Raw genomic sequence first — 12,330 nt, 5'->3', positions numbered from 1 at the left:
CAGCTGGGCAATGGTATAAAGCATGGAGCTCTTTAGGCTCAACTCATCAGTGAGGACACAACTGTCAAAAACAGGATGCTCACCTGCTGAGCATGTTCACTGTGAACTTTGCAGCACCTCTGCCAATGGCTGTTCCAAATTTCGCACGCATGTCTACTTGCCAGAATTGAAGAGAATAAATTTTACGGGACACAGTAGGACCCACCTGAATCCTATCCTCTGTCTAAAAAGCCATATCTCGTGGTCAGTTCATAGTCATAGTCCTCCTTTCAGAAATTCAAGTTTTGTGGACTGGAGAGAGGCTGGGCTAGCCTACCAGGTAGCAACAAATATTTTGAAGCTGGGCCTAGGTCAAAAGTCCCTACGCCTGACTCAGAAGTGGTGTTTATCAACTGTCCAGTTCATCATTATTACTAGTAATACTGCATCAAGGAATCTACATGTTTTTGTGAAACAGCACTATGGTAGAGCTGAAAGTGTGTGAAATGCTTGATGAAGTACTTCATTTGTCTGTTCAGCTAGCGTCTCAGCTGGTGTCAATGGCAGAAGGGAAAGAGGCTGGGAACAGAGATAAGCAGCTGAGCAATTTACCCAGCTTGACTCACCTACCTTGGCTACCTAATTTCAGGTATTCGCGTATAACAAAAAACACACTCCCTTAACTAAAGGGATGGCTTGTGGCAAGGTGCATGCCTTGACAAGCATCAAAAGGCTCTTAGCCTGTGGGATTGCAAAACGGGATTGGGATTCTTTTGGGGTACTGCCTACCCCACTGCCTAACAGTCTTCTTGCCTGAGCTGACAGAGGTGGTCTCGGGGGTGGTGCTGAAGACTCTAAGGCTGGTTGTCATGGGGAACTTCAACATTCATGTTTGGCTGCCTTGTGGAGAGCGGCTCAGGATTTCATGGCCTCCGTTACAACCATAGGCCTATGTCAGGTAATAACTGGTCCCATGCATTATGTAGGTCACACTTGACCTGGTATTTAGTTCTGGGCAAGAAGAATGTGATCTGAAGGTGGGGGAAGCAAGCCAGCTAAAGGGAGGAATGATCGGCAACCATACATGGCAGAGCATGTCCTTTCCAGGTAAACCCAGGAGAGAGAAGAACGCTCTAGCATGTCCCTAAAAAACTCTATGGAAAACCATAGAGATTTGGAGGAATATACTAGAGCATCCCTATAATTTCCAGGTTTGATGGGAATGCTCTAGCACATTCCTTTTGAATATGCATGTCTTTTCCACTCGTCAGAGGTCGCCTTGCTCTCCCCGCACATTTTGCCCGTGTTTTCCAGGTAATGTTTTAACCAGCAAGTGAAAACTTTTTTGGGCGGGGCTGTTCTTTCCTGGGTGAACCCTCCTTCCTGCCCTGCCTTTATTGTTTTCTGTGTTTTACATGGTTAGATTTGGTTTTAATTATTTTTAAGATGTGTTTTTATTATGCTTTGTTTTAACTGTTAGCTGCCTTGAGGCCCCTGACTAGACGGAAGGTTGGCATATTAATCTTGTTAATTAAAAAACAACAACCTGCAATTGAAACTCTATGTTCATGTATTCATATCAATGGGAATTTTCTTTTAATTGGACAGTAATTTGTGGGGATTATGAATGGCAAGCCTATTAAGCATGAATTTCTGAAAATTGGAAATAATATAAAAACTTCATGCTTTTTAAAAATGTTAAAGATTTGATTTGTAAATTTATTGGACTTTACTGAAAACAATGAAGAAAGACTGAAAAATGATACAGGAGAACTTGTTTGTTTGACAATTAGATTAGGGTTTTTTATTAGATTATCATTACCCATTTATTATCGAATTAGGTGATTTGAATATTTATTTAAGGAGGGTCATTCTCCTAGGGCTAAATTGCAAAATCTGTAGCTGTACAAGTTGCTTAATAGTTATATGTGGTTAATTTTTTTCATAGAAACCCCATTCTCCCTATGGGTTGCTGGGAGGGGCGAGCCAACTACACCATTCTCGGTGATCATGAACTTTGGTTTCAATAGGATTATACAAAGAATCCCTGTCATAGATCTTGGCAAGTTTGTCTGTTTTATATTTCTATTGCTAAGTTCTAAAAACAGATCAATTTCAGTGACACTGTCTGAATTTGATATACATTCACAAAGGAACATGAACCGAGTCCTTAAAAGAGATGGCAGAGGAAAATTAGAGCAACAATGGCAGTCATACAGGCCCACTTTAAAAAAATCTAGACAGGCTGAATCCAATTTTACAGTGTAGACGTATGTCATGTTTTTACAGCCCTTTGGATTCTGTGGGGTAATAGCAACCAGATCCAACTGAGACTGGGAAATGCAAACCATTATTTCTGATGTCTTCAGAATGGCTCCAGTAAAATCTTGTCCAATCTTATAAAAGAAGTGTGAGGATAAATTTCTGAACATCATGAAGCTCTTAACCCACCCAAAATACAATAATCACCCTATTTTATTTCAGATGTTGTCTTGTCTTTATCAATTAGAATTACTTTTATAGCTCTGGCTTGTGGCATGCTCTACAAAATGACACACATCTAAACAGACCCTCCCTTCCTTGGAAACAAGAGCTTGAAGTGGGAACATTTTTCATCTTCTGGTGGGATCTATAAAGAGGAATTACAATTCCTCTGTCATTAAACCTAGTTAATAACATAGTGTTAATAATATAATAATTATGATTGGGTAGTGGTGCTTATTCAGCAGTTTGCATGTGATCTGATTCAAACGTTAGCAAAGCCTCCAGCAGCAGGGACCCAACATTATTAAGAACATAAGAAAGGCCATTGCTGGAGAAGCAAGTTAATGCAGCTGCAAAAAAGGCTTTCTTCTGACTCAGCCTAGCCTGTAAAATGCCCCCCTTACCTTGATAAGGCTGATCTGGCTACCTGGATCCACATCATAGTAACACCAAGACTAGACTACTATAATGCACTGTACATAGGTCTCCCCTCAAAATCAGTTTGGAGACTCCAATTGGTGAGAATGCTGCAGCTCGACTATTATCAGGAGATAGATGGGACGTGCATATTGCTCCCATTCTGCAGTCACTCCACTGGCTGCACATCAGTCACCAGGCTCAATTTCAGGTGTTGGCTATCACATATAAAGCCCTTCATGGTATTGGATCCTCATATCTGTGAAACCAACTCTCCACCATCCTCTGCCATGACAGCTTTGCTCATTTGAGCAGAGGCTCCTGCAGGTGCCAGCCTGAAAATGGGCAAAATGAACTGCCCATATACATGCCTTCTTTGTTGTGGTCCCAACCTTATGGAATGACCTGCCTGAAGAGGTCAGGAAGCCTTCCCTCTCCTGGCTTTCTACAAACTATGCAAAACTGAATTATCCAAGAGGGCTTTTCTATGCAAGCAATAGTGTTGCACTGTACAAAATTATTCACAAAATTACTTGGATAAATTATGGAGGACTGTGGACTGTACTACTATGTATAGTTTGCTGTAAGTAGGGTCCTACTATGTAATTTTTGCATCATTTAATGGGTCATGTTAGGTTTTGCTTCATTCCGGGTTTTTTTACTTTTATTTCTGTATTTCCACAACCCTAATCCTATTGCATTGATTATTGAATGTCCCATCCTGTTGATTGTATTGACTCACTCTGTGTAAGCCGCCTTGAGTCCAAGTGAGAAAGGTAGACTATAAATGGCATAACTAAATAAGTAAATGCTGCACCTAATTTTGTGTTTTGTATATACACTGTTTCAATGGGACTTCGTCACAATTTTAATGGATTAGAGCAGGGGTGTCAAACATAAGGCCCACTGGCCGGATCCGGCCCCTTGAGCACTCACATCCGGCCCCCCGAGTCAGACAAGGCAGGGATAAACAAATACCTCCTTCCTGAAGAACGCTACTCGGGAATCTATAATTTCTTAGCTCCTTTCCCCTTCATGGGCAGCTTCCACCGCTATGCTCCATCTGGCCACTAGATGACGCTGGCGGGTCCTCTATGGGGGCGGGGAGCAGTCGTGCTGCTTCCTGCCTTGACCTCAAGTTCCTGACTTGCCTTGCTGGGGTAGGTTTGATTTCGTGCCATGCAGGGCATCAAAGGTGGAAGGCAAGAGCAGCGCAGCTCTGCTGGTGGGCTTTGTCTTTGGCACCCTGGCTTTCTACCACCTCAGTGCCGATTCAGACAATGTACGTAAGCTGCCCCCTTTGTACTATGGTGGTTGGGGCCCAATTGTACGAGGAGAGAGTTTGCTTCCCCCTGAAAATGGAGGCTTGGGCTGTGCTGTGTTTGAGTCTCTCTTCCACTGGAGCTTCTTTGAGCTTAGCCCCAGGAGCTGTTTTCAGTGGCATGGCCGAGCTTGTGCAGCGAGAGTGCTTCTGCACTTGCACAGACTGTCCCCTTCAAGGCTAAGAAACCTCAAGCAGAGAGAAGGATTGGCTGTTTGAGCCATTTCTTAACATGCCCAAGGTAGAAAGAGTAAAACTGAACGCAGATTCCCAGTTATTAAGCTAGAAACCTTATAATACATAACAATATACCAACAATGCAAAAACATTTAGTATTCCCCCAGATATGCAGAAAATGGAGCACTTGTACTTAAGATGCAGAGTCTTTTCCATTTAAGTTATTTGGGGTGCAGTTACCATAAATCAACAAATACCCCCCCCCCAAGCAAATACAAAACAAATTTTTTTGGAAGGAAGCCTCCACCTGCTCTCCAGGCAGAGCTAAGCTAATTAGACAAGTATGCGGGGGGGAGCAGAAACCCAGTTCTCTTAAGGCAAAAGAATCCAGGAGAAGGACTGATTAAGAGCCACCGTGGTGTAGTGGTTAAGAGCGGGGATTTGTAGCGGTGGACGGGATGTACTAAAACGAATGACGTCAGCCCATTGGAAGCAATGGGGGAGGCTGCCCAGCCCATTGAAGATAATGGGAGAGGGAAATGTCGGTTGTCTTGCATTGACTCCATTGAAATACATTACAGCACAAAAAGAGTTGCAAAGAAAATGTGGAATGGATTTCCCAGTAAGGTTTCTAAACCGTTCTGAGGTGGGGATGACAGCCCCCAAGGGGACTGAAAGCCCCTGGGACCCCCAGAAGTGTTCTAAGGTGGGGGTGACAGCCCCTGGCACGTCCAGAAGTGTTCTGAGGTGGTGATGACAGTTTTTCCACATTCCCTCCCCCAGTAGCTTGTATCCAGGAAAACCCTAGACAAATTGTATGGTGCCAGGCCCAGTTGCACTGCACCAGGCCCAGTTGCATGATGCTGGCTAAGCCAGGCCCAGTTGTGTGGTGCTGGCCCAACCAGGCCAAATTGCACTGTGGGGAACCTGGAAGTACTTGTGGGGGCACCTCACTTTTACCTGTATTCTCCTCTCCACACTATTTCCCCTTTCCCTCCATATCTTCAACTTTCCTTGCTTCCTTCTCTCCTTTCTGCTTATCAACCAACCTATCTTTTATCTGCCGCCTCATCTTCAGCTTTGTTATTTATTTATTTATTTCATTTGTGCCCCACCTTTCTTCATCAATCTCCTCACCTCCATTTTATCCTCACAACTACCCTGTGAAGTAGATTAGGCTGAGAGTATGTGACTGGCCTAAAGTTATCCAGTGAGCTTCCATGACAGAGTGGAGATTTGAACCTGGGTCTCCCAGATCATTATCTGAAACTCTAATCACTACATGACACTGGCTTCTGTGGGGTGGCTGCTGTTGAACAGTAGCAAGGAACTGGGTCTGGATGAGTCATGCAAGTCAACTGGTAGCAAGTCAACTGGTAATTGCTGCCACACCTGGGCTCAGTGAGGCCAAAACAGCCCTGCCCCCTCCTGCTGCCTTTTAGTGTCAGAAGCCAAGGCTTGAACTCTGGCAATGTGGTTGTGGTTGCCTAGCAACAGCCACTGAGGGCATTTTTTTAAGAGAGGTCTGCCTTGTCTGCCCATAGCTCCAATCTCTAGATTTAAGTATTCACAGATGGGGTCTTGATAAAAACTAGATACACTGAGATATATTGTAGCCTAGATATTTGTTCCATGAAATGTGAGGGTCATCTTTCAAGTAGCTTCAGAATGCTAATCATCAATAGCCCACATTTGGAAAGCTTCTTCATTGAAAGAGTCCTCTATATAATAGAATAGGATAGAATAAATTTTTACAAGAGGTTTAAAGAAAGTGTCAAGAAGGTCTGTTTGGTGGTACAGTTAATCTGTTGTGTAAAACCTTTCACCTGTCTGAGCTGTAAGAAACTTCTTCACACCTACAAATGGAAAACATATGTAATATTTATTCAGTGTTTTTTTTACAACGGATCACAATTTGGATACTTTCTGCTGACAATAATTTGAAAGAATTTGGGATTACAAGAATTAACTGTTTATATATTGGTGGCCAACTTTCACTTAGACAATTTCAAGACCATTTCCATGTGTAAAATGAATTCCAGACTTGCTAAACACAGTTGTGGCTGGCATTCAGTATAGATGGAATCAAACTGAAATAAAGTATTGTCGAACAATGATTAGCACATTACTTTTGCAGGACAATACTCAGCTCAAACCCAACCCCTTTCTGACTATATATTACTCTTCCTACACCCTTGACACTGAGAGACACTGTCCTTCAGTGTTACTACTCTGAAGATGCCTGCCACAGTTGCTGGCGAAACGTCAGGAAAGAAAATTCCAAGACCACGGTTACACAGCCCGGATAACCTACAAGAACCAATGAAATAAAGTATTTTGACTGTTTTGTTTGTTTGTTTTACTGAAATGTTTGAATGTTATTTATGCTCACAGCAAAATGCTGCTTTTATGGTTCTTTTTGAAAGACCAGGAAATGGTTTCAGATGAAAACTGAAAATTAGAATACACCAGGAATAGCCACTGTTGTCTTAAATTTGATTATTGTGGCTAGAATTGTATCCTGTTCTTCCCAATCTGTGTATGTGATGTTGTCTTCCTTGCCCCGCTCCATCCATTGCCCCTGGGTCCACAATCAAGGGGGTAAACAATTTCTCATAGGTTGCATTCCGTACCCTTCTTTCTCCAACTGATTTCTAAAACTTAAAAACGTAACCCCCCCCCCCCCTGGAAGTTCTCTCTTTCTTTGTGTCTGTACAGGGAAAGTGACTAAAAAGAGGACCACTAGTTAAAATGGATACTAGTCATGATGCATACCTATTATCTCCAGGATCAGAGGAGCATGCCTAGTATATTGGGTGCGGTGGAACACAGGCAGGATGGTGCTGCTGCAGTCATCTCAATTGTGGGCTTCCTGGAGGCACCTGGTTGGCCACTGTGTGAACAGACTGCTGGACTTGATGGGCCTTGGTCTGATCCAGCAGGGCTTTTCTTATGTTCTTACTTGCTTAAAGCTGGAATAAATATACTTGGGAAACACAAAGAAAGAGGACAGTATTTCAACACCAAAGGTCAGCTAGAAGTAGAAACTTGAGGTCTCTTTAAATCATCAATCAAACACAGCCAGGCTCCAACTGTTGCCCTCCCGGGCACTTCCCCTGAGCGCCCCAAACTCTTCTCTTGAGTCTCTGGGTCTAAGCTTTGGAACACTTAGTACCCAATATGGCAGTGGTTCTTAAGTGGAAATGAATGTAGTCCTGTTCTTCAGGTTGGACTCATGGCTTTGCTGTCTTAATGAGCTTAACAACTGCCTTGTTTTTAGTTTTGCCAATATGAGCTTGGAAGCTACAAGGCAGATCTATGATACTAGAGTATATGTTTAAAATATGTTTAGAATAGTGACTAAAGAAGTCTTGAGAGTTGTTGTTGTTGTCAGAGAATAATTACAAAGGGAATCTAAGGGCCTGTCGTGAGAGCCTGCGTGGTGTAGTGGTTAAGAGGGGTGGATTGGAGCGGTGGACTCTGGAGAACCGGGTTTGATTCCCCACTCCTCCACACGAGCGGTGGAGGCTAATCTGATGAACTAGATTTGTTTCCCCACTCCCACACACGAAGCCAGCTGGGTGACCTTGGGCTAGTCACACTCTCTCAGCCTCACCTACCTCACAGGGTATCTGTTGTGGGGAGGGGAAGGTGATTGCAAGCCAGTTTGATTCTTCCTTAAGTGGTAGAGAAAGTTGGCATATAAAACCAACTCTTCTTCTTCTTCTGTCTACAGTTTTTAAGTATGGCATGTAAATTTTGTGTAGAATTCAGTGACCTCAGTTAAAGTAGGATTAAAGGGGGAACTAAAACCTTCAGCCAATCCAAAAAGACGGAAAACTAAAAAAAAAGTTGAGGAAAACTATGGGTTGTTTGAAACAGTTATACAAAACAGCCCAGACAAAATAAATATAACAATATAAATAATGTATAACAAAATAAAACTAGAAAGTAGCCCAACGTACTGAAAATGTGTATAAAACAATCACTAACAGTGCCAACCTAAGCAGAATTACAGCCTTCTAAGCCAATGATTTCAAGGGACTCAGAAGGGTTCATCTTTGTTTAGAGTGGCCCAGTCAATGTGGAAACTTCAGATCGAAGACCGGACATATTTCAACAGCAAAGTCTTCAAAAATGGTCAACTCAATGCTGATAGTAATAATCATTTAATGATGCCGAATACATCTGCCTGGAGAGGAGATCACTGAGAGGTGATATGATAGTCATCTTCAAGAATTTGACTAAGGCACTGTGTGTGTGTGTGCGTGCGTGCGTGCTTATGGTGTCCCCTTTTGGGGGGTTTTCATGGCAAGAGACTAACAGAGGTGGTGTGCCATTGCCTTCCTCTGCACAGCAACCCTGGTATTCCTTGGTGGAATCCCATCCAAAAACTAACCAGGGCTGACCCTGCTTAGCTTCTGAGATCTGGCGAGATCAGGCTAGCCTGGGCCATCCAGGTCAGGGCGACTAAGACACTACAGGTTTATAATTCTGGCAATCAGTTGACAGAGAACTTTCCACTCATTAATTCTTTCCTCCTTTGTCCCCCCTACCCCTACTCCAGGGACGTATTCTGTACTTTTCAAAGGAACATAAGTATTCCTTTTTATTTTGCCTCTATGAGCGGAAAGATTAAATTGAAAAGGGCTTCCCAGAGTCTTTCTAGAAAGCCGAGCCTTTTCAAAACGATCCCCGGGCTTTCTATGAAATTAGAGACTAGGGAACTGTTTAACATCCTAGAGCCAGTTGCTTCATTTTCCAGGAGACTGTGAAATTGCAATGCGAAACTACACTCTTCAGTATTTATATGCACACTCTGGTTGTATTTCAGAGCTCTGGGCCTTGAACAGAACGTCAGTCTTTCATAGTCCATCTGGATACCTTGGTCTTCACGTAATGCTTCTGGATGAGTATCAAGATCGACTCTTTGTGGGAGGAAAGGACCTGGTATATTCCCTCAGTCTAGACCAAGTCAGTGAGAATTTCAAAGAGGTATAGTAACTACTTATGTACTGTATAATAACCTCAAGAAAAACTTTAAGGGGTTATATTTTTAGAAAGAACGAAGCATCACTCAAATGTTTAGAAATGGGACTATGAAGAAGATCCACAGGGAATATAACCAGAGCACGTTTATTATGAAATGTCCTGTTTAAATGTAGATTTGAGCAGAGAAGTTCCTTATTATTAATCCATGAGTTATCTATTTTGTCAGCTAGCTATACATTTTTGTCCCATCCTTTTCCCAGGCAGCTCAGGGTGGCATATATCATTTGTCCTCACAACAGCCCTGTGAAATAGGTTAGGCTGTGGTGACTTCCAGACAGCCTTAATGTTCCGGTTTTATTTCTCTCTTTTTTTATCTCCCCCCGCCCCATATCCATACACCTTTGACAGCAATCTCTTGCTGTTCCATTTTTTCTTTCCCCCCCCTTTCTGAAATCTGATTTACATAGATCTTTTTTTTCTGAAATAGCTTGATATTGTTGGGTTTTTTGCCAGGCTGAAATGCCTGTGTCATTTTGCAGTGCTCCACCCACCTTGCCATTTTGGGCAGGGTGGGAGGTGATTCTTTTTTAAAAAGAAGTGCATGCCAGCATTACAGTGATCCAGCAGTAGACTGCGCATGCGCTGAACAAACCATCATGGCCTATCTGAAGGCCTGAAACAAGCAGCCAATCATTGCCTTGCTGCATCACGGTACATTCCCTACAGCACATTTGAGCACCATGCCTGGGCACCATTTTCGAATTCTGTGTGCAGTGCATGCTACAGTCCCGAACAACATGCTGTCGAAAGAGAAAAGCAAGCCCATGGGAGTATGCAAGGTTTCTTGGGAGAATGGGAGACCATGGATTTGCTTTCGATCTGGGGTGAGGAGAAGGTACAGGAGGCACTCCTCTCCTGCCATCGGAACATCAGTTGCTTCGAGCGCATTGCAGTGCAAATGGCCATCCATGGCCACAGCCAGTTGGCACTGGAGTATCGTACCAAAACAAAGACATTGTGGCTTGAATACAAGAGGGTTGTTGCCCACAACAACCTGTCCAGCATTGCTCCTGCAACCTGCCCTTCTTACTCAGAGCTGTGTCACATTCTGGGGGGTGATGCCAGTATTAAACCCAAGAGAGCGGCTCGAAGTTTGAAGTTCCAAATTCCGGCGGGACCAGATGCTCTGCCCTTGGATTTGCAGGAGGGAAACTCTTCACCTACAATCTAGTCACCATTAACATTGGTGACTTGCAGGGATCCGCTTCAGGAAACTCAGGTATGTTGCTGCTGTTGTGCCTTCTAGCATTTTCCCCATGGCCTGTATGATATTCCAGTCTTGGAGGATGTGTGTGTGGTTCCCGATAACTAAGGCATCAAAGTTATAAAATTCTAAATTTCTGTTCTGAGGAGGCGGGGAGTTTAATGGCTCTAACTTCCAATCCATACAGTTCAAATAGCAATACTCTGCATTTGCTTCTCCTTCAGAATATTCCCAGCCCACAAACTTTGAATGCAAATCATGAGGAAGAAGCAGATGAAACCAAGATAGAAAATATCACTGAACAAAGCCAAGGTATTATACATTCTAACTTATGAGGGAGAATCACACATTCTGAAATTGGGGGTGGGGTTATGTTTGTGTCGGGCCTTTTACAGGGGAATAATCCAGAGACAAGAGGGTTTGTTGAATGTTGGTGTTGGCTGGGAAGACCCAGTTCCAAGTCTCTTCTGACAAAGGATCCTGAGTTCTGTGTCCCCATCAGAGTGGGGTTGTGAGGGCAACATTCCTTGGAAAGCTCCAAAAAAACCTGACTTCAGTTTGAGGTTTGGGAGTTTGTCATTCCTAAGGAAATGTTCCTCAGAGTAATATAGGGGGGTCAACATTCAAAGAATGAATTTCTTTATTTTTTTCAGGGACAGTGTCTTCAAGGAGGAATGATTCTCAGCGCATTCCTACAACACCCATACAGAGTGAGAAAGAAGGTTGGAAATGCTGTTGTGTTTCTCATCCACATACAAGGGAGGTACACAGGAAGGGGGGAGAAAAACCATGGAAACGTAATTGTTACTTTTCTTCCCCGTAATTGCAGTTCCAGAAGTGAAGATGAGGTGGATGTCGCCCAGCTTTCTCCCACCACTCAACTAGCCAATGCTAGACTAAGAGGAGGCATGTCGCTGGACTGTACAATGTTGCAGAATGCATAATGGCACAGTCAAGCAGGGAGCATGAAGAACACAAGGTTGTGGGGTGATGACTTCAGTTCTTACCAGCATACCAATAATCCTTCCAGCTAAGACAGCCATCTTGCTCTCACAGCATCCATAAGGTGGCAAAGGCCATGAATGCATTGGGAAGAAACCCCCCACCCCCGGGCTTCCAGGTCTTCAAAAAAATTCTGCCTTCGCCATTTTGAATTTTGACCTACATTGCTTCATTGTGCAGTGGAAGCTTTGCGCCCGAAGGGTGATGGACACCCTTCTGAAGAGGGACAGGTTTTCCAGTTGGGTTCTCCTCATCACACGACGCCCTGACCCACCTCCAGAAAGATGCCCATCATGCCTTCCACCTCACAGTCCTACCAGAAAACACGCTGGCACCTGGTGGGCATTGCGCTCACTGAAGCATTAGACTGCTGAATGTAACGTTTTTAAAACAACACTCTTTAGCTGGAACGTTACAGCCCAACCACAGAAACCAACCAGCTATTGGCCGGCTCAGTAGTAAGCAGCCTATTCAAAAGTACACTATAAATGATTCACCAATAAGAAAGATATATTGATATCTGGCAGCACATGAGGAAATCTGCCATCACATCCCTCACATGCTCCCCTTCAGCTTTATGGAGGTTGTCACCCCGCACATATTTCTTCTTCTCTGGGGAGACGCAGTAAGGGCTCTGGAGTGCAAAGTTCACCCAGAATGGCATTTCTCTTCTTACATACGTTGTGGATGCAGG

General features: G+C 43.6%; 1 protein-coding gene across 1 annotated transcript in view; it reads left to right on the top strand.

Annotated features, from left to right (window-relative positions):
* SEMA3E (semaphorin 3E) overlaps window positions 1-12,330 on the top strand; it is a 138,616-nt gene that overhangs the window by 61,384 nt on the left and 64,902 nt on the right. The window contains exon 2 of the mRNA XM_056845734.1: window positions 9,213-9,373. Coding sequence (XP_056701712.1) covers window positions 9,278-9,373 — 96 coding nt within the window. The 5' untranslated portion in view covers window positions 9,213-9,277. The remainder of the gene's footprint in view (window positions 1-9,212; window positions 9,374-12,330) is intronic.

This window comes from Euleptes europaea, chromosome 3 (assembly GCF_029931775.1).
Source record: "Euleptes europaea isolate rEulEur1 chromosome 3, rEulEur1.hap1, whole genome shotgun sequence".
In the NCBI taxonomy this organism is placed as follows: domain Eukaryota; kingdom Metazoa; phylum Chordata; class Lepidosauria; order Squamata; family Sphaerodactylidae; genus Euleptes; species Euleptes europaea.
Note: the sequence above shows the minus strand (reverse complement) of the source record. Positions and strands in the feature narration are given on the sequence as shown.